The 24242-nt window shown below is 40.6% G+C and overlaps 1 protein-coding gene across 2 annotated transcripts; it reads right to left on the bottom strand.

Moving 5' to 3' along the window:
* Positions 1-1730: 1730 nt before the first annotated feature.
* On the bottom strand, positions 1731-22311 carry LOC124142872 (monocarboxylate transporter 13-like). Of its 2 annotated transcripts, none has more exons than XM_046511559.2 (6): positions 22188-22311; positions 8110-8330; positions 6368-6511; positions 4300-5073; positions 3416-3466; positions 1731-2249 (listed from the first exon to the last, which is right to left on the bottom strand). In XM_046511559.2, the coding sequence occupies exons 2-6, from the start codon at positions 8303-8305 to the stop codon at positions 2059-2061; spliced, it is 1356 nt and encodes a 451-aa protein (XP_046367515.2). In that variant the 5' UTR covers positions 8306-8330; positions 22188-22311; the 3' UTR covers positions 1731-2058. The 2 variants fall into 2 exon arrangements, with proteins under 2 accessions (XP_046367515.2, XP_046367514.2); XM_046511558.2 differs by lacking the exon at positions 22188-22311 and adding an exon at positions 11047-11264.
* Between the last annotated feature and the right edge of the window lie 1931 nt (positions 22312-24242).

The following is a 24242-nucleotide window of genomic DNA, read 5'->3' as shown; positions in this document are numbered from 1 at the left end:
AGGCATTGCATGTTTTATCACAGTAGATTCCTGTTACATGAAACCGACCGCGCTATATATACATGTGATGTGTATGCACACAGGTATATAATGCATGGTTATTCGTAGTGAGTGAGTGTGGTTTTACGCCGCTTTTAGCAATATTCCAGCAATATCACGGCGGGGGACACCAGAAATGGGCTTCACACAATGGTTCGTAAGCCAGCATAGGAGGAAACACTTTTACATATTCAAGTTTGAGTCTAGTAAAGATCTGAAAGCTACTTATGTGGACCCTTCAAATTGAAAACAAAAATAGTTTTCAAAAGGAGAATGCTGTCCAAACGGAATTCTACATTGTTTATTCAATAATATAGCCCTCAAATCATCCAATGAACCAACGAATCGTCTGATACTGAAATCATCCTAGCAAAATCTAGAACACCACCATTTTAAATGAATTATCTCGTTCACTTGACCGACTGGCAATTTGTGTGTAGAGTTGCGTCCCTTAGGCGTGACAGAAGACCAGAATCGCCTTAAATATGTTTCTTGGTTTTTCAGCACCATATCCGTGTTCGTGGGCTTCACCAAAGTGGTAAGCATCTGAGACCTGCATCACTTTGGGATTTCCACTAGCACCAAGCTGGCACATAGTGTAATAACTGAAATACTGTTCAAGGTCAGTCGGGCGTCGTGTATGTCATCTCCACAGAAAGCACTGGACCAATGAAGCTGACACTTCACATACTTGTACCCACCAATGATAACAACCCCTGTTTTTCGAGAGGTGCGAATTCGATTTTCAACATGGCCGCCTCCATGAAAAACCTATTTGTGACCATTTCTAAGCCACTCTTGTTCAAGATTTAATGTAGTTAGTAGTGGGACTAACAATTCGTTACGTGTTTTGCGATATTTAAAATGTTGACGTTTATTTGACATTTTCACTTTAACCATGCTCCTAACTTCTCTCAAAGTGGATTTCCTCGCACTGGAGACGTCATCAGAAGCTACTGGACCAATGGCCCTGAAACTTCACAAGCTCCTTCCAACCAATGTTGAAACTCAATACATTTCCAGGTCGACGCTTTTATGGTTGATAGTATGAGACACGAGGTGACTGGAAATGATGTAACTGTGGTTAAAAAGAGAAAACATACCTACTCCGCGCAAGGAATTACAGATTTATGTCCCCTGTAAAACCATTTACATTCTTCTCGTAGATCTTGATGTATAGTTATGTTCAACTTTAAATATAATTTTATCTTTCAACGAAACACATTAATCAATATGCACTTTATTCCTTAACTACGTATATACTTCAAATCTTGAATGAGATCAAATCAATACTTAGTATTCATGATATTGATGAAACAATATGATGTCAGATACTGACGGATACAAGACGATCCGTACCCACGGAGATTCTTACCCACCGAAAAGGGCTAACCTGTACCTAAAACTTTCGTCCGATCCGTACCTGATTTGGAGCATTCGTACTTTATTTCGGGACCCGTGAATATCCGGGGTAGAATAGGTCTTCAGCAACAACCCATGCTTGTCGTCACAGGCGATTGTGCTTGTCGTAAGAGGCGACTAACGGGATCGGGTTTAGTGTTTAGTCGGAGTGTTTAACGCCGCACTAAGCAATATTCCAGCTATACGACGGCGGTCTGTAAGTAATCGAGCCTCGACCAGACAATCCAGTGATGAGCATCGATCCTCGCAATTGTAATCGATGACATGCATCAACCAAGTCAGCGAGCCTGACCACCCGATCCCGTTAGTCGCCTCTTACGACAAGCATAGTCGCCGTTTACGGCAAGCATGGGTTGTTGAAGATCTTCACGGGCCAGGGTCTGTTGTAAAACGGTGGAACCTATTGCGAAATACATTTTAAAAAAGGATCTCCGTGGCTACGGATTGTCCAGTTCCCTGACTATCTGGATATCCTCAAGCTTCTGAACGTATCATGCCTGTCCCAATCCCTGAGAATGAAACATGTCCTGAGATAAATACCCCCCGTTGGCGAGGGGCTTGGATAACATGGCTTGGTTCGAACGAGAAGTTTTTCTTCTATTCTTCAAGTTCTAATGATCTTCGACACAACACATCGTCTGTTTGAAAGTCAGACGTCACAACAATAGTTTTGTCTTTGTGTACAAGTTTTTCCGCTAGTTCCGGTTCTGTGATTTCTTCTCTATTTTCTTCATGTTTACACACGGGGATGAACAGAACGAGCACTGCAGCTAACATCACCAGAACACCTAGAATGGATAAGGGAGAATAGTAAGCAATTGTATGTGTTAAACATAACAATTAGCATGTGAAGTAAATTGCTGTTGTTTGGATGTATTATATAACGTTTAGAATATCACCAGTGATCATTGTAGTCGATAGTATTGTTGCCAGCTGTCTGGTATATGGAAATATAAATTGTCAATACAAGAGAATAGCCAGCCTAGATGTTCTGCCAAAACAGATTCCACTTGGCGTAAATGCGAATAGCTGTGGGAATTACATGAATGGACCACTAAAAATCAGTGATGACACCAGGTGATCGCAAAAAGGGTAAGCATGTAGTATCCAGTTATTTGCTTATTTCTTAGAAATTTAACACAACCAAATACAATTAATAGCGTCTCGGTTTAATCGTATTTATCTTGTACGTTAATTCGCGATTCCATAGTGCACCCCTCCTTCTCCAGAAGGATGTATTCGCGCTAGTGATCTTTCTCAAGATGTTTTCTTGTCCATTGTTGTGCCGCTGAATTTCAAATGATCTAATAGTGATAATGAACTTAGTACTTTGAGATGATTTAATATGATTCAAGATTTTCAATAAAAGTTACTGTCGCAGAAGCTTTTCTCTTCGATTGTACTTGATATTCGCTATTGTACTCTCGTACTCTCATTGGTTGTACTCTCAGATATTCATCCGCTCTACTCTCTGACTCTCATCTGTTAAACTCTCTGACTCATCCGTTGTACTCTCCGACGCTCATCTGTTGAACTCTCTGACTCACCCTTTGTACTCTCTTACTATCACCAGTACTCTCAGACGCTCATATGTTGAACTCTCTGACTCATCCGTTGTACTTTCCGACGCTCATCTGTTGAACTCTCTGACTCAACCGTTGTACTCTCTGACTCGTATGGTCATACTCTCAGATTTGTATCAGTTGTACTCTCCGACGCTCATCTGTTGAACTCTCTGACTCACCCGTTGTACTCTCTTCCTTTCACCAGTTGTACTCTCAGACGCACATGTGTTGAACTCTCTGACTCATCCGTTGTACGCTCTGACCTACCCGTTGTACTCTCAGACGCTCATGAGTTGTACTCTCTGACAACATTCCACCTCTCCTCAACCCGAATAAGGCATATCCATGCTTTGTCACAGTGGTATCAAACAAAATGTTATCCCCCTTACCTCCGACATGAAACCCACTGGAGTACGAAGTGGTGACGTCATGAAGCCAGCCTGCAAAAAGGAAAGCTGTCTAGAGAGAATTTACAACCTTTTCCAACATGAAGTGTGTGCTCATTTTGAAGCAGACCAGACCACGTCGTAGATGGTGGTTGGTTGTTAGAATAGTTCATTAACCGAGTTTTAGGCATAAAATGTTGGACATTTTGAAGCATTGTTACGCACATCACAGTTGAGCATACATCAGAACTATTTCTGAGCACGTCCGATCAATGTAACGTAAAAATAGATAGATACAACCAACGTTTTACTTCATAACTTTCGCTCTTCAAATGTTATTTCCGTAATCATTACTGCAGCTCGGGATCAGCAGATATAAAATAGTCATATATAAATCTTTCATGAACAGATCCTCGCATCGACATCACTCAAAATAGGTCCATAAAATTATGTTTTATCTACTTTTATCTAGGCACTGGTGTTAAATTACGACTGCTGACAGCGGAGCAGACGACTGCCCTCGCTGGAGTAAGCCTGTTGAAAAGGCGGAGCTAACAGTAGTTTTTTGTTTAGCAATTAACACTACATTTTATTGATATGAAACAGACATTTTGCAGTTTTCACAAATAATACAGTTTGTTGATATTTGTTGCTTTGTTTTAATTGTGTTACGTAAATATTTGTTACTATTTTACCCGAGTAGACATCAAGGAGGGTTATTGCAAAACTTCGTAAATAGTTCTTTTTGGAAATCGGTACAGAATTAAAACATGAATCGATACATTGGCAGGCGTATGGTATACAGTATCGTCAGGTGTAAATTCGCGATGCATCGATATATCGGTAAATCGTGACACCCTAAATCCGAACGCAACAAACATTTTTACCTGCAATTACCGGTCCAACCAGAGCTCCTACACCTCCCCACAGCATCATCCACCCGAATACTGTGGACAATTTGTCAACACCAAACAGTTCCACAACGAGCGGTGACAGAGGGACCTGGCTAGATCCATAGAAGATGGACACCAGTACCTGATAGGCCATCATACCAAAGTAGTCTTTAGCGTACAGTGGCATAAACACGATGACTAGTCCCTGTAGGGCTTGGGTGCTGAAATATACCATCAGGAGGTCCACCGCTTTGTCGTTACATAAAACTCCACACAGCACCCGTGCTATAGTTACGACGATTCCAAAGGTAGTGTACAACCATGAAAGGAGGTCTGGACGTATATTCAGTGATTCAGCATATGCGGGAAAGTGGACAATCTGGATTCCATAGCCAACCATTAAAAGTCCATAGTTCATGCACATTATCCAAAATCGGACGTCTTTAAAATACCATAAACATGTTTCCGGTGTATGACACTTGCCACATTGGATTTTCATTCTCCCTGGGCCATATTTCGTTGATCGTTCACGTTTTGTAGGGAAAAACAAAGAGCCAACCACACAGAACTGCAAACTACAGCAAGCTAAAGCTGCGATTGTGGCTCGCCATCCCCTCGATTCTATAAGCCACATTACAAAGAATGGTCCCACGGCGAGGCCAAAACCACAAGCAGCTAGGGAAACCCCGTTTGCTAAAGGTTGGTGCCGATTGAAGTAATAACCAAGAATTATGTTGTGAGGCGTGTAGGATAAGCCGAACCCCAAACCTGAAAGACAGAAACAAAGTCGTTATTCTTTAAAAGTTGTTTGAGCAAAGTTACAGCATTCAAAGCCTCAACAAAGCTGTCAATGCTTCCAAACGTTTAAGGTAGACATGTTGAGGATATTTCCAAATTTGACGCATCAGTGACAAAAATGATGTTGGATGCAATTTTGGAAGATCATCAACTGACTTACCTTTGCATGTGTTTGTGACGGGTCCCACCGATTGGGCAGAATACGCGTACCTGTTCGCGAATACATGGTAACATTACCATTTGCTTGTGATTCATAGACACACTTTAGTAGGGTAAAATTTAGTCTCAATCGTATAATGCTTTTAGCTTCCGTATCATGATTATGGAAATTTACTGCTTTTGTCGTTTTTTTATAAAAAGAAATTGAGTATGGCGTAACACCGTTTTTGGGAACATTCGAACATTATCACGAGCGAACTTCACACTATCTATTCATGTGGGGAATCAAACCCTGGCCTCTGCGTGACGACCGAAGGCTGTAACCTCTGGACTGCTCCGGGTGGTTAAAGCGTTCGCTCGTCACGCCGAAGACCCGGGTTCGATTCCCGACATGGGTACAATGTGTGAAGCCCATTTCTGGTGTCCCCCGCCGTGATATTGCTTGAATATTGCTAAAAGCGGCGTAAAACCATACTCACTCACTCACTTTAGACTGCTCCACCGCTCGATTACTTTAAACAAACATTGAAAAAGATGATGAATAATATTATTTTTTGACATTTTGACAATCGGTACAGAATTAAAAAACAACCGGATACATTGGAGGGTGTCACGGATCTCTGCTCCAATGATCAGGGGTGTCAGAAGGCATATCGTGTATCCTACATTCTGGTGTAAAATCGGGATGCATTGATTCACTGATAAATTGTAAAACCCTAGTTTCCTGTATAACATTTAGTGTCTATAGTGCCAGTATTCCATTGTGTTTCTTGTATCTCATACAGTGCCCACATCATCACCTTTAGTCGGTATTGGTGCCTGTGTCAAATAAAGTGCTTATTGCACTGCTAATTATTCACAATTTGGGTTCGAATATCAGATTTCAGCTGATATCTAAGTACCAAAGTCGAGAAATAAAAGGCCTGCATCACTTTGGGCTTTTAATCCCTCATAAAGTTGACATGCTGTGACATAACTGAATTATTGTTCAAAACGGCATTAAACCAAACGCATTCACAATCTGTGTTTTTATCACATTCAGTGATAGTATGCAATAATGTATCATGACCAGGTTTAGTTGGGTTCTGCACAAAAAGATGCTCACCACCAAAGATTCCGTATGCTAGAAGCAGCTGCACGATGTCTGTGGTGAAGCTAGCGATGACAAGACCCAGCGACATCAACACGCCACCGGTCATCATGGCCGTCCTGACGCTGAACACGTTACAAAACACGCTGGATATTGGACCTTAAAAAAAACCAAATGTATAATATGCCATACAAGCGGTGGATATGGTAAAATAGACAGTGGGTAGAACAGATGTAATACAATCTAGTAAATTTAAAGAATTCTACAATGACATTAAAGAATGCTTGATTCTGATTAGTATCCCTTTTCCTATTGATGCCCCTTTAAATTGGTTTACGCCGCTTTTAGCAATATTCCAGCAATATCATGTCAGGAATCGAACCCGGGTCTTCGGGCGAACGCTTTAACTACAAGGCTACCCGACCGCCCCCTTCGGGGTTGAGAGATAGTTATTTGTAATTATATGTATTGCTGTTGGGGAGATATTTCAAACCAAGTGCCACATACGTACAACTTCATGATAACTTAAATCCTGTTTTTTAATAGTTTGTTTGAATAATAAACCTGTCACCCCTACAATAGGAGATGTCATGTTACGTCCATGTCCGAGAAATGACTTGGTTGAGTCCAAGCAGTGCAAATATATCTTTGGAGGGTTGTTTGACAGCTTCTTTTAAAAAGACATGTGTTTGAATCTTTATTTTGAACAAAACAAGACTGTGATCTTGATCTTGAATGTATTATTTGATACATTTATAACTACCAATGTACCCATTGAAGCCATGTGTAATTACGCGTCAAAGAGAGCACCATTTTCAAATCGTTCTGGTCGTCATGGTAGAAAGGAGATAAACCTGGTGTAGTCCCACTGTGGATTAGTTATCTCTTATTTTAATTTGAAACCTCGCGCTAAAGGGCTCGGTTGCAAATTAAACAATCTACAGTGGGATTACATCAACTTTCAAAACACAGTAGGTGTATTTTCTAAATGAACAATGATAGAAGATTTACAGTTGAAATGCAATCTCGCCTCTCTTAGGTAGCAGCCAAAGGTAAAAGATCTACTGTTTCAATACAATCTAGCCACTATTAATTTGAAGCATACTACCGTCTGATATTAGACAAAGGTAGCACTGTATTCACTGCACACAGTCCTCTAATGGTAAGGTCAGGGATTCGATTCCCGAAAGCGTCAAACGAAAAGATGTTAAAAGATGTCCTGTCTGTGTGAATGGGCCATTTGTCATTTTGGAATATTACATGCAACTGTAATTACTGCATATTAACGTTCGTAACGAATTAAAAGCCTGCGTTATAAGAAAACATATTTCAATGTTGTGATTATGTCTAAATCAAATATGGAGTAAATATAAAAATATCAAGTATGGGAGAATGTATACTACTCAAATATATTAGAAAATAAAATAGAATGGCGTTGCCCGTAACTTTTTTTAGTAGTATATATGATACTATTGCTTGGAATTTCCATGCAACATATGTGCTTTATAGACTCGTGGTTTCGAATACATGTCGAAAGAATTAATATGTTCGTGAAGGACATCGTCACAGAACTCAAGGATGGAAAAGACCATATACCGTTTAAAATGACATTTTTGAAATCGGTGAGAAACGTCTATTCCCTATCACGTGTGCCTTTGATTTTAGAGAAAAAGTCTACAAAGTACAGATGGAACGATGACCGCAAATATCAAAACAAACTTAAAAATTGAACTTGAGGGGAGTCCTAAGTAACCTACCCATAACGAACTCCAGACACAGAAACGTGGACGTCACAAGGCTGGTGTAGCCTGTACTTTGAGAAAAATACTTCAAGAACTCTACTTGAAGAAACCCAGGAGATATTGCCGTGCTGCCTCTGAAAACCATGCCAAGTGATGTGGCCACCAGAACCACCCACGCCCATCCTCCATCGATGTCCTTGTCAGAAAGCATGGCTGTTCTTGTTGTCTGATCGCCTCTGAAAGCGCAGCAGAACACAAATGATATGAACAATTTGGTGTCTTGGCAGACTGTGATACAACAGTGTTATATAGACTTCCTGTACGTGTATGCCTGATTCTGGCAAACATGACGTTATAAACTGGTCGGGAAAAGAAAGTATACACTTGAAAACTGGATGAAAAAATTACAAAGGTTATCAAAATGTTGAAAACAGTGGCCGAAACAAACTAAAGTTCCAAAGCACAACTATGATACCCGTATCAAAAACATCACTGTTGGATAATCATTTCTTGTTTGTTTCATTTTAGCCACCATCAAACATGGGTGTATAAATCTTTTTCAATTCAGTTTAGGTATCGCTGCCACCGGGGACATGTTTAGAATTGAATAAAAGGTCTGTGAAGATCCACCTCCATTGCAAATACACAAACATCCAGCTTCACCACACCAGATTAAGAGATGCCGATAAAGTTGGAGGAATGATTAAGAATAGGATTTTGTTTTCATTTTTATCGACTCGTGTCGATATATTTGATATCAGAAGATACGGGGTTAGGGAGGGGATTTAGGGGGAGAGATTCTCTATTTAAAAAAATCATATGAACATGTATCTTTTTTCCATTTGGTTGTTAAATGATGCATTCAGCAACATTTCAGCTGTCATGGTGGCCAGTAGATGATGTTATGCCATGGGTGTCTGGGTTAGCATAGTGAGTGTGGTTTCAATAAATAAGCTTACATTTCCATGGTAAGGATAGGTGCCATTTAATTACCTAATACTAATTTTTATGCGCATCCATACTCTGCCCTGCCGTTGCATGCGTAGCAATACAAAAGGCATGTCTGTCCTAAGAACTAAGAGTTCAACTCATGAGGCGTACTACAGATGAATATAGGACAAAGGCACGCTTATGTTTGGAGTGAAGTGTAATGGTTATCTAACTGTATTTAAACCACGTTTAATGTGAGGTCTAATGGTTACAGGACTGTATTTAAACAATGTTTATAGGGAGTGTAATTACAATGCATGTATTTTAACCACGTTAATGATGAATTGTAATGACAATCTGGTTGAAATAATTATTCCATGTGTATGGTGGGGTGTAATGTCTAGACGGCTTTATTTAAAGGGGAATGAATAGTAAATTGTATAAAGTATCATCTGTGTGTATTTCCCGCACGTGGACTCCAGCATCAATCTATATGAGAACCACCACACGTCACTACACTCTGGTCTCTCAAACATGATATAGGCAGTAACACATTTATGCATCGCGTGACCTGAACACGTTCACATTTTCACTCGTGCGTCCGTCCTGAACTTATCCCTTTTGTCAGAGGAACGATGAAATAAACATGTTAGTTAACAACAATAGACACGTTGAGGATCATAAATATGTTTTTGGATATTGTTTTGACATTATGAGCTCAATCATCACTACAAAAATATCCCCACAATATTTAAGATCCCCATCTGTTTTTGGTCAGCATATATCCGCACTTCATCTTATATTTTCGCTGCTACTATATATGACATACATCAATACTGAAGTTAAAAGATACACATCAATGTTATCTATAATAATATCAATGCGACCCATTATGGGTTTGCGTGTTCTGATGGTCTACTTATTGGTATTTGTCACAACATGCAATATATGGCTTGTAACACGACATAACGTTAAATATATCGACATGGACGATTGATATACTTAAAAATGATAAACTCGTTTTGTTGGAATAGAACATCTGAATGGCTATGGCGAGATTAACATGTGTTTTGTCCCAAATGGTAGATGCTCATCACCCGGCGTCCCACCCGTTTAATAACAACATAGAGAGTACACATGCGAGTGTAATAATTTCTTTGTTACTTCAGATCTTCATCCTTTAGAGCTCCCCTTTCACGAACGCTGTCTCAGAAAACCACAATTATCGCATAACATCAACAATCTTCAGCTTCAGTTTCTATAGTGTGACGTCGCCTGACCTTACGTTACAATAAGATTCGAATAACTTCAAGAATGCCGTCTGGATGACGGAAACAATGCACCGGTGAGCGTGAAGTGATATTTGCACAAGTCCACATACGATGCTTATGAACTCGGTTATCTCTTGCACTGCGTGTCACATACACCTCCATTACACATTGTGTGATATCAGGTGCGGTCGGGAATAGGTTTGGCAACAGCTGGTCATTCGAATGGTGGCGTCGGTAGCAATGTGCAACTGTACCCTGTAGTTACAATCAAATTCAAAATAGATATAACCATGCTTATAACTCCTACGAAGTCAGATAGCCAACATGACAATTAGCCTTAATGAATCGCTCGTCTCGCGGGCCCCCACGCCTACACTGAACCGAGTTTGAAGCAAGATAATCCACTGAAGGCATATGTTTATGTATATAAATGCTATAATGAACACGATTTTAGAATCGGCTTTTAATCGTTTCTTGTAATCGATCTCGAATTCAGCTGCACACTTTATTGCCATATTGCACCGTGAGAGAACTGTCTATAGTCGAATAATAAGCTACGAATGTTGTATTCATAGTACTATCCTAAACGACCACGCTCATTTTTTAACTTTGAATTTCGACCATGTGACAACTAGGTAAACAGGTAATCGTCGAGTGTGTTGACCTTGCTCTCCTGTACGTGTTAACGCCGCGTTAACTACCTTCACGTTGTAAATAAGGCGTGAACTAAGCATTAACAAGATATACTTACAACAGATATCCGCCATAGTGTCCTATTTGAAGTGGCCTTGCCCTATAGCTAAGCCAGTCTGCTCACGATAAGTCATGAACTATCAGTCTTCTGTGATACGATCTCGATCCTACCCACTTGTACAAAGCTATTGTGAGTCACAATAGTTGAATGAACGACTGGTCCGGACCTCATATTTCCCCTGGGGTTGATAACCCCTGAGGCTAGCCAGGAACCGCCATATGATCTGACAGAGCAGAACTTTATTCACACAAGGCTACACAGCATATGATAACTAGGTAGTTATCAGAGATCAATATACAAACTTATGGCGACAATTACATATTACATATATTGATTATATACAGCATATTCTAGCACGAGTCTTTAATATAAAAGTATTTTTACTTTAAAATGAATTATTATACTGAACACAGTCGGCTTCTTTAGAAAGTATAATGACAATAATTTCTTTCTACTTCTGAAAAGTATTCACAAATAAATAAATAGTGATACTCGTCTCCAATTTGATTAGATTGGCATAAACACATTTTCATTCCTTCAAAGTTTTATGGTGCCATCGACCAAGCTCAACTGGTAATTGGTGGTCTAAAAGTCTAACTTGTATTAAAGTTGAAATCCATTTATTTGGCAGATTTTGTAAAAAAAATCATTTTCAATAGTATCCTTGATTAGTATCTCATAGAATTCACCCTTAGGTGAGGATTCTATGTCAGATCTCCAAATTTTAAATATAATGGTAATTTGTGACAGTTTCTTATTTCCAATTTCAGGAAGTTTGTTTTTTTCTATTGTAGGAGAAGTTCAAATGTAAATATTACCAGCCTGGAAGGGAATGGTTTAGATACAATTGAGTCACTTATTTTCTGGTCAATCATTACTATTTTTCAAAAATAACATGGACGAAATTTGTATATGAGACAAGGAAGTCCTGTTGATATTCCTGTTACAGGTTTTGCCTATTAGGTGATCAATTTTGAGTACACATCAATATATGAAGGTTTTCTTCCACTTTCACCATACAGTATACAAAGGGGTGTGTTTTTCTCAACTCGAAGCAATTGTCTTGTAAAAGGCAGGGGAACACTTTCAATCATTGTTAATTTTGTCAATCGTTGTTAAGATTGTTAATCACTGTTAATTTTGTTAATCATTGTTAAGTTCTGAAAGCCCCCAATTTCCGAACCGTATGTTAAAATAGGAGTTGCAATGACATCAAGTAGCTTCAGTTGGGAACTTCTGGACACATTGTAAGATCTAGCTTTTGATATTTTTTAAGTTCATAGCATAAAGGCCTTTATCACATAGTGATTCTGTTGTTGATGTTACAGTACATTGCTAATGGAATATTAATCCCAAATATCTATACTCTTCAACATTCTGAAGATTGCTTTGTAGGATAAAAGTATTTTCATATTCTTTCTTACTTCCATTGAATATTAGACATTTACATCTATTTTATTGACATTTATCTTAAAGCTTCCATTTATAACAATATTCGCAAAAATAAAACATACAATTGTTGTAGTTCCACTTTCGTAGTAGCTATAATAACACAGTGTCATCATCACCATATAACAGGGCAAATGATTGTATGAACATATTCAACAGTTTGTCATCAACAGTGGCATCACTACATTGATTAGGAACATGAAGGAAATGTGAAATAGGATAGGGGACAAATTATCTCCTTGTCTAACTCCTCTGAGACAATTACAATATCCAGTAGTGTAACCCTTGCTTCACAGACATGATTTGACATTTTCCAGTGAATCCATATTTAGATGTTTGCTTCACAGACCTATTCTCCAGACACAATCAAAGGCTTTTTAAGTCTATAAATGCACAGAACAATTTGCTTTTTTAAGCTTTCTCAATAGTTGTACAATACTATACTTTTGTTCACCTGTTGTACTGCCAGTTTTGACTATGAGTCTAATTATGCAGGTACATGTAGTCTATTGTTCAGTGCAGATGTAAATGATAACAGAGCATTGGTATATATATCTAAGGATCTCTTTGTAGTCTCTCTGTTTAATATATATACTGAACCGCAAAATAAACGTCACAATGGATAGATATATGAGAAACCTTATTTGTCCAAACACTGTAAACATACTTTGAGACATATTAAAAAGATGAAACTTGGCAAAACTGATCATCAAGGTTGAAATTCAAGTGTCAAATGTTCTTAAAGTAAAACACAACACTAGTTGGTCGGGCGTCATTCGGCCGTCTTTGAATCTCGTCCCACAGGTGTCATTCGGCCGTCTTTGAATCTCGTCCCACAGGTGCTCAATGGGATCTAAATCGGGACCGAGGGCAGGCCACTGCATGGTTCTGATGCCATTCTGCTGGAGGAAGTCTCTTGTTGCTCTCGCAGTGTGGGCACGGGCGTTATCATGCTGAAACTCGTGGTTGCGGCGACGTGCCAAATGAGGTAGGGCGTGTGGTCTCAAAACTTGATCAATGTACCGAGCTGCTGTCATACCATTGCCTCTCCCTGGATCGATGTTCTGGAAGACCACAGGGCCGACCCTCTGTGCAAGACAAATTCCACCCCACACCATGATGCTCGGACCACCCAACAAGTCTCTCTCAACAACACAAGCATCCGAATAACGTTCCCCACGGCATCGCCAGACTCTCTCTGCCATCTGCTGTTGAGATACAGTAACGGCTCGCGTCTGAGAAGAGGACTCTTCTCCACTGCTGGTGGCGCCAATGCTGGTGCTGTGTTGCCCACTGAAGGCGTTCCCAACGATGACGTGGTGTCAGAATCAGTCCTCGGTGTGGCCTGTGACAGTGGAGGGGTCTGCTCGCCAATCGTCGACGCACGGTGTCCGCACTAATGTGTCATTGGTGTGTCCCCTTGGTCTGTCCGCAGCAGTAACAAAGCGATCTTGAAGATGCTGTCACACAATCTGACCATCCTGACGTCAGGGGGTGACCCTGGGTCTGCCACTAGGTGGTCGGTCTTCTTTAGTGTTGGTGGTCTGGTTACGTTGCTGGAGCCTGTATATGGTCCTTACGTTGACTTGAAATGCATTGGCTACTTGCCGGGCGGTTTGTCCAGCTTGCAATCGTCCAAGTGCTTGGTGTCGCTGATTTCTGGGCGATCGGTTTTATTGTCATCTGCTTTGGGTTTTTTATCATCCAATTTCATTTTTCAGGACAAGGTAATGTTAAATTTTAGAAACTTTGACAAAGATTACCCAGATATTTAAATTTAATTTTTTCATGCAATGTTACTTGGGGTGACGTTTCCTTTGCCGTTCAGTATATTAAGTCTAATTGTGTGCAGAATATTTCTTCCTCCGTAATTGGACGATCAAGAAAGACATTTGCTTCATTAGTAACTACACTCTTCAAAACAAAAGAAAAGCATAGGTGTTTTGAGAATTCCAATTAGATTTTTTCCAAGCACCGTCATAAAGACAATTCTTATGTTTGATTCCCGTTAACCATGTCATGTTTGTTGTGCAATGCGCGCAAACAAATCTCAAAATGTTTTTTTGTAAACGTTTATCAGCAAAAATGCAAAGGATGCACGGAAATTGCTTTCAGAAAAAGTTTTCAGCACAATGCACGTGCAAAGTGTTGGAAACAAAAGTAGTGACACTGACTATAAAAGACCGTACAAAATTCATCAGTTCATTACGAATTTTCTGACGTGAACGGAGATCGAAAAATGCCAAGATTAACGTCAGCTGACCGAAATATCGCTATTGGACGTTTGGAAGCAGGGGAGTCCCAGCCTTCCGTTGCAAGACACTTCAACGTTCACCAAAGCATCATATCTCGACTATTGGATCGATATACCCGCACTAATTCGACTCCAAATCATCCCAGAAGTGGAAGACCAAGAGTGACCACCCCTGCTCAGGATCGGTACATCCGGTTGCATCACCTTCGGAATCGATTTGCTACAGCAACGGACACGGTATGCGAAGAATATCCGACCAAACCGCCAGAAATCGTCTGAGGGAAGTGGGAATACGAGCGAGACGACCAAACTTTGGACCTGTCTTGCGACGTCTACACCGTCAACGACGTGTCCGCTGGTGCAACAGAGTACAGGCATGGGATCTCAGGAACTGGCGACGCGTTTGGCTCAGCGATGAGTCACGTTTTCAACTTCAACGACGGGATGGAAGACAACGTCTATACCGACGTCGACATGAACGTTTTGCGCCGAACTACGTTCGACCGTTGGACCGATTTGGTGGAGGGGGTGTCATGGTGTGGGGAGCCATATCCTACACGGGCAGATGATTGTCCAGGGCAATCTTACAGCAAACCGATACATAGACCAAATTCTGCGTCCTCACCTCCTCCCAACTTTGGACCGCCAGAGGGAGCCGTTCCAACATGACAACGCTCGGTCCCACACAGCACGTGCAACAGTTAATTTCCTTGTTAATGAGAACATCAATGTCTTTCCATGGCCGTCCAAATCGCCTGATCTCAACCCGATTGAACATTTGTGAGACGAACTTGATTGACGCGTCCGTCAACGTCACCAGCGTCCCTACACACTGGCACAACTCGCCAACGCCTTATAGGAGGCATTGCAAAGAATTCCCCACGAAAAAATCCGACGACTTGTGCAATCTGTGCCAAGGAGGTGTCGAGCAGTGACGGCTGCAAGAGGTGGGGTGGCCAGGTACTGACCATGACGCCCCCTTGTGGCTACACATGCGCAATGACTGAACTGAATTAATGCTGACAATGACGACAATGCTTTTGTCGATCACTGTGTCTAATTTCATTTGATTGTGTTCACGTATATTCTGTGTAGATACTTTTACATCCGCTTAATATATATCCTTATTTTTAACTATGCGTTTCTTTTTTTGAAGAGTGTATATTGATGTCTCTGTTGATTCGTTGTATATATTTTTGAACGAATCAAAGAGTTTGTCAAGGGGCGGTAGTCTCTCATCACTTTTACACACTCATCATTCAGATGCAAAGCATCGAATTTCTTCTGTTACTTAATTCTAATATCATTAAATTGTCGTTCAGGTAAATAAACGGTCTACCTGTTACTTTGCACTCACGTCCAAATCATTCTTGAAAAACGTTTTTCGCGAACACATGGTGAAATCACTGATTTTCAGTGGTCCACTTACGTCATTTTCACAGCTATTTTGCCTTTCGCGCCAATTTGAATCCTTTTCGGTGAAAATCTATACTGGTTATACTCTTGCATTAATAATTAATATTTAGATGCAACAAATCAGGGATAACACTTCTGAGTAAACTACCAATTCGTGTTTTGCGGTTGAGTCCATGCAGGATTCGAACGCACACTCTCAGAGTGAGGCACTTAATCGGCAGCACACAATTTGTACAATTGTACAATACAATTTGTATTAAATCGTCGTTCAGGTACATAAACAAATCTACCTGTTACTTTGCACTCACGTCCAAACCATTCTTTAAGTTAGAACACGTTTTTTCGCGAACACCCATGAAATCACTGTTTTTCAGTGGTCCATTCACAAAATATTCACAGCTAAATTTATCTGACTATCGCGCCAATTGGAATCTATTCCGGTGGATAATCTAGATTGGTTATTTTCTTGCATTGACAAATAATATCTGATGTAATAAACGTGGGATAACACTTTCTGAGTAAACTACAAATTCGCGTACATTTGGGGGTTGAGTCCCTTCCGGGATTCGAACCCACACTCTCAGAGTGAGGCACCTAATCGCCAGCACACAAAGTCAGTGATATAACCCACTCAGCCATCCCTCCATTTACTATACACAATCGATAATTTTTACACATATCAAGTAATTAATAGCCATGATTAGCCACCGCGACTTCCCTAACTCATGGAGTGCCTGTGCTCATCAGGGAAAACTCGCTCGCCATCTACAAACAGTCTGTCTCTTACCAGTTTGGTGTGCTGTCCTTTGCTTTAAGTCTGTCTGAACAGAGATATCATAGGCTTTCTTATTATATTCATAACTCGTGGTCGTTCTTAGCTTATGTTCGCTGACCGGGCGCTGCTCCCCTGACCGGTTCACGTCATTGGCGGTCGGCCAGGGCTCCAGACGGTGCACTCTGTCCAGCAGTATTGTATCCTTCAATCGAGTTATACTCAATCAGTAACGGAGTTTCTTTTCTGTTCACGATTTTCAGTTCAAGATCAGACATAAACTAACACTCTTCAGCTACAATTGCCACCCACTTTACAAAGCGAGTGTTGGCTAATATCATTGAGAGCTTCAATACTGAAATGTACGACTGGTCCGGAGCGCATATTGCCCCAGGTGGCGTCTACGATACACAATGTTCCGACTGGACAAAGTCTGTGGTGAGAAATGCCGCGCTAGCCGGGAGCCGCGATGGGGTCCGACGGGCAATATGTCTTGACTATCCAGTATGAGACCCCATCGCCAGAGGAATGGTTTTCACGCCATCAATAAAAACCTCCGCTGACGACCCATTGTTATCTACGAGATTTTCTCGTTTCAGCAAGTACTTGGACTTTGATTAAACATGAAAGTGACATGGTGACAGTGCAGGGTAACCATAACGGCAATCGCAACATCCAAAACATCCTCAATCCAGTTAGTCTTCCCCATTGTAACAACCATGAACTTGTCTTTTGGCCTGTATTTATGGATGACAACACCAGGTCTCAGCGGTCCCGTCCCTTGACAGCGTTTCTGCAGACCATCCCAATCACCTTATTGCCCAGAGCCCTGATCTGAATCTTGAACATGTTTGGGATATTATTGGACCTCGTGTGCAGGTAATGGACCCACCTGTGCAGAATCTGGCAGCTATGTGGGCTGCCTTACATAGGGAGCGGCAGCAGCTTCCTCTTGACCGTATCACGCGTGCCCAGTATGAGGTCAAGGGGACAGGTTGTCATCCGGTCACGCGGCGGTGACACTCGCTACTGCCTTTTGGATTTGAGATATCTCAACGGGACTACAATGAATGTTTCAAAGAGTCAATTTCAACAGCCCGTGTAACTCTCAAGATCCTTAGTTCATCTGGTAACTTAAATACAGCACTGTAGAAATTTGGCTTTTAAAATGTGAAAATATTGAACTTATGCATCATTTTTTGTGCTTTTGGTAGTCAGGAGACTTATCATTCAGATAAAGTGTATTTTTTTCGTCACACATATACTGTTAAAAAAAAGAAACGAAATACGGATTGCATTAACAAAAGGGCCATGGCGTTGCACGCACTGCATGTGCAGCAGCACTATGAACGGTATTAAAGTGCAGGGCTTTTGATTGCCTGGCATCTGCGTCAATCGAATATTGACAGTTCAACAACTTACAAAGATTAACAGAAGTGCAAAGAAACAACGTCATATGCCGCTTGCAGCCAGGGGAATCCCGATCAGCTGTAGCCAGGATTTTCAATGTAGTGCCCAGCACCATCACAAGGCTATGGGATCGGTTTCAACAGCATGGTCAACACGTGATCGGCCAAGGTCGGAACGACCAAGAGTAACCAGCCCGCCCAAGATCGCTACATCCGACTGCGCCACCTACGTGTGTGGACGAACACAGGCACATCAACCGCACCTCAAATATCCGGACTGCGCAGAATCTCCGACCAGACCGTACGAAACCGTTTAAGAGCAGCAGCTCTACCAGCAAGACGTCCTGTTCGACGCGACATATTGAGTCGGCAATATCGTCAACAACGACTGCATTGGTGTCGTCAACACAGGGTATGGCCTCAACGGCGATGGAGAGATGTCTGGTTCAGCGACGAATCAAGATGTCTCCTCCGTCGAGGGGATGGAAGGGCACGGGTCTTCAGACGTTAGGGATGACATTACGCCGGAAACAGCGTACAGGAAGTGGACAGGTTTGGTGGGGGTAGTGTTATGATGTGGGCGAATATCTCTCACCATGGCAGGACAGGTTTGTCCCATATCCAGGGCAATTTTACGGCTCAACGATACATCAACGAAATTCCCCTACCACACGTCCTCCCAATTGCAGCCAACGCAGTACAACGCTCGGCCGCATTCAGCACGGATCATAAGAGCCTGTCTACACAACAACAATGTTGGTGTTCTCCCCTCGCCCTCCAGATCCCCGGATTTGAACCCGATAGAGCACCTGTGGGATGAACTGGATAGACGGCTACGCCGACGTCAACCACAACCCCAGACTTTGCAGCAGTTGGCTTTTTGCGTTGCAGGCCGAGTGGGCTACCATTCCCCAGGATGAGATTCGCATAATCGTCTCTTCCATGGGCAGGAAATGCCAGGCCGCTGTCGATTCCAACGGGGGACATGCGCGTTATTAATGGTAGCTGACCTTCACCTTGGACTTTTCATATGTACCGATAATTGGGATGACTAAAATCACCAAGTGTTCTCTCCACAACATTTTGGCTCTATACCTGATAGGGTTCCTCGTATAAATGTATTTTCCTATCTCACACAAATCTGGCTTTGTGTTGGGTGTTTTGGAAGAGTATAATTCAGATGAGACGGGAAGTTAATGCATTTTGTTGAGAGCCATGGTGAAAAACCCAGAGGGTGCTTAATTATGTTCTGTGTGTATATTTAAACAATTACATGGCGGTGAAATAATAATTTTGAATAGGACACTGTCAGGTTGAACTTATAATATTCGCTAGGTTCATAAAGATAGAGGCGGGCAAAGTAATTCTACCCTCGTGTAATATGACCAACTGCTGATCTTTATGAAATTTACTTATATATTGCACCTGCTCCTTACATTCGTCCCTTACTTTCTACTCGAAAAGAAGATATGGACGCCAAACGTTATGTAACGCTGCTTAGTGTAGGAGCCACGTATGCTTCTTTGAAGACGAACGTGTGATAATGGAATAGTGTTTCGGGCATGTAAATATCTATTTTGCTGAAAACCCATCGACCACGCGTTTAATTCATGTGTGACATGGTTTAAATACCAGTATATCTTTAATGTTAGTTCGTGTTTTACGTGTTTTAAAGTTTCACAATCGAATTCATCCCACCTTTCGCCGATGTCTTCCCACGCAGCAAATCTGTTTTTCGTGTATTCCTTTGTATACAGCGCAACATAGAGCTCAATTAACCCCTTTTTGATCTATGGCAGACAATATAATGCTGAGTACTCATGAAATAATGACACTAATATATTGTATTCTTCTGGATGATATAATATACATTTCTCTGTGAATATATTTGATAAAGAAAAAACGGCGAAAAAAAATATTATAAAAAAATCATTTAGTATGTATTAAAGGTTGTGATGAATTACTATATTTATCTCCAAAAATGGATATGATATTCAAATCTAGTGAAATAACGAATCGGATACAATATTTTAAGCAAGAACTACTTACAGTGTACCTCAATGACACAATGTTTTTCAGAGTGAAATGATGAAGATAGTGCAACAAAATATATTATAAATAGAACGTTTGTCCTATTGTCAGATAACATGTATATCACAACTGTTACCCCAGCCAACCTGTTCCTGGATATGCTGAATTTGTTGTGTCGAGTTGGGTGTAACTCATGTAGTTAACTGAACTATACCCTTCATGATTATCTTTCGTATTCAACGCAGTAATGAGGCCCACTTAGGCTCTATACACAACCTCAATGTGAACAATTCAAGTATCCACATCACGGCCTAGTTTTACACAAACATAAATATACATTTAATGGCCCATGTATCCAACCAGAGAGACTGCATAGCTTCAATGCCCCGAGGACTTCCTTCTCGTAGGACATAGGAGTAATAAAACAGTATTTATATTTGTGTGCTGGTCACCGACCAGGTATCGCCATTGTTTTCATGTTATTTCTTAACTATTCCATGTGCTAAGTTAACTGTGCAAATTACTTTGATTTGTTTGAAACTGTGAGTAAAGCGTATTTCTGTCCGCGGAAAGTAAATCAGTAGATTTCTGTTATAACGCTACGACAGGGAATCAAAAAAGTTGAAATAGACATTTCTCTTCGACCAACCAACTGTACCAGTTATCGTCATTGTCTAAACAGCACCTGTCACGTGATCACTCACACCGCTTCAGTTATACAAATTAAATTTTCTATTATCTCTGGTATTGCACTCAATTTGTATATTTATTGAAATCAATAACAAATGCTTTTATCAATTTGTCGTCTGCAAACTTATATTTCCCAAATTCGATTTAGAACATGCTCATCCGCAATACCATGTACTTTGGGTTTTGCGTTATATACACTCATGTTTATGCATTTGGGGGAAAGTAGCTAGCTCAAATAGGTTTTAGAATTGTAATTTGGGGAAGAATTGACAAAAAGATAGTAAACTATGACATAACTGAATGTGCATCATCGTGTTGTTGGATTTTGGTTTACATGTGAATTAGTCACGTGACTCCGCCCGTATGTCTCTTCTAAAGTTGGGGCGTTCAGATAGCCTAGTGGTTAAATCGAAGACCCGGGTTCGATTTCCGACATGGGTACAATGTGTGAAGCCCATTTCTGGTGTCCCCCGCCATGATATTGCTGGAATATTGCTAAAAGCGGCGTAAAACCACACTCACTCACTCACTTTTAAAGTTGTATTTGAGCAAGGTGATTATATGGTGCGTTTTTACTTCCTCACAAGAGACAGTTTTGTTCATCATTTGTGTATAAATATTTCTCTCCTTATGAAACGAGCAAAAGTAAAACGAAGTTCGAATACGTGTACGTGTACGTGTACGCTATAACGGGGCTATAACTGAGATAACTGGTCGCTAGTCAGTTTGCCTACGAATTCCTGTGCACAGATGATGCTTATTATTCGCTCGGTACGTAAAGCCAGTGACCGGCGAAGCATAATGTAACCACGTGTTAACACATGATTAACAGCTTACTTGTGCGTAGAGTCACTTCTTTCTTACATTCGTCCAATTCCTTCTACTGGAGGTGGAGGCACGGACACTATCACGTTATTTAACACTGTAAACATGGTAAAGGTTTGAGTCTTTCATGGCGAAGGTGTGATAATGGAATGGTGTTTCGAGCATTTAAATATCTACATAACTGAAAACACATCTACCTTACACACAAAATCCATCTTCAACATGACACAAATATATTAAAAGTGAGATCAGATTACGTGTTATTAATTTAATACAATCCAATTTTTCTTACTTTTGACTGAAGTCCGTCAACGCCCCAGATATGTCTTCTGTTTATTCCTCCCAGTCGGCGAACATTTGGCGATTAAAACATTGTTTTTCACGCAACTTCATCGGTAAGCCCATCGAGTCGCAACATTCAACAGCACAATGTGTCGTCTGCCAGGTGCGACAAGGGAGATAACTTTATACAGTAATCAGCGACGCTTGACTCGCAGTTTTCTAACACCTCCGCTGAAGATTTCTGTCTTAATCTGGTGCTAATATCGATTTGTGCAGGTTGAATAAGACTTCTCCATGCATTAAGCACAGTGGGTGTCTTACGTGGAGATCGGCCTTTGTGGCACAGAAAGTTGCCTGCAGGCATTGTGATGTGTTATTTTTAGGGATTAAACACTGGCAGTGCCGTAGCCAGCCGGCGGGGCAGGAGGCAGTTGCCCCCCCCCCCCCCCCCCCCCCCCAACTTTTTCTATAGAAAACAGTTTTATTTGAAACAAGTTTGGGACAAGTCAAACTTGTACAAATATTTGCCACCACCCCCCATGTCAAAAGATAAACTACGGCCTTGACTGGGCAAGCTGAAAAGTGCTTCTGTGTTCCGAAAACATTATTCAAATAGAGACTACATTATTTGAGTTTGAGCTTACTTACGGCCAATCAGTGAGTTCAACTGCAGGTATATGATTTAAGTTCACCCACATAGTAACTCAAACAAATATGTGCTAATCTGAGCCCACTCACTTTGGTTGTTAGTGTATAAATACCGAAATAATTTGAGACGCTATTACTTTCAACGATGGCAAATCAATAGACACATCAAATGTTCGTTCCCACGTCACCCGAAATAGAAATACACACACAATAACAGAAGCCTGAATCTACTGAAACAGGACTGACAGGGATGTCTTCCATTTTACAGATGATGCCTCCCACCTCCTTAATTTGTCATGAACTGTCACAAAGGTACTAAAAATGTGTGATATGTGAAGAAACATGAGATAGGTCTACTTCGTCTATTATTAGTGTGGTGTGTTATTGCTGGACCTACTTTCTAAGAGTTTCTTATTTCTCTAGACCACACGGAGTCCAGTCAGTCTGCGAACAAAACCCATACTAACCATACACAAATTGCAGAAGAAGAAGTGCCAGTTGTTATTACTCATATGTGTGCACAATCACACAAAAAAAAGAAGAAACATAGAAGTGGTGGAACATTATTAAAAACGTTACCATGACAACTCTTCATACCATACTTAGAAATTAAAACATTCAAAACAATATATTTCCCCATAACCGTGTAGTTAAAACCAGAATATGAACACATCTATTTGTCTGTTACAGTTACCAAGGCAACATTTTGATGATAACTTCATGGTTGCGTTATGCTTTTCAGAATCTTTATCACCATGGTCTAATAACAAAACCCGGCATGTATCAAACTACGGATAAGTCAATATATTAAAACAAACTGACGTTGTGTTCATGCTGCTCACGTTCTTAAAGATCAATACATTTGGCACGTGACATTAGTTAGAATGTCATTGGCACGGTGTCACACTTCCAGAGGGTTAACAAAGTCAAGGAAGTCAAAACAGTGGCACTGATGGCATGGACGAATGTTGTATGTTATCACACAGTTGATTAATTTCTGATTTTTAAATTCTTGTTTTTTCAATTAGTATATTTGTAACTTCGATTTGAAATAATAAACTTGACATTAAAAAGAAATAAATCGATATTACGAGAAAGAACATGTAATTTCGAGAAAATAATCGAAGTAAGGAGAAAAATAATCGAAACAATGAGAAAAAGTTCGAGGTAAAGAGAAAGAACCCGAAATTACGAGAAAATAATTGGAATAACGAGAAATTGCTATTCACGAAAAATAAAATGAAGCCACCAAAGTGGCACAGTTAGGCTTTCGTAGATATGTAGTCCACAGGCAACAAAGACGCCTCTTAACAAAGCTGGTAACAAGGAAAAAGGTAAAGTATTTAAATACAATGCAAATATGTGTTGAGTGCCACACTATATATAGATTACTAAACTCCTCCCCATTAGATACTGT

The sequence above is a fragment of the Haliotis rufescens genome, unplaced genomic scaffold, assembly GCF_023055435.1.
Source record: "Haliotis rufescens isolate VD_foot unplaced genomic scaffold, xgHalRufe1.0.p SCAF_59, whole genome shotgun sequence".
Lineage (NCBI taxonomy): Eukaryota > Metazoa > Mollusca > Gastropoda > Lepetellida > Haliotidae > Haliotis > Haliotis rufescens.
The sequence above is the reverse complement of the archived record's forward strand: the minus strand, read 5'-3'. Positions and strand labels throughout refer to the sequence as shown.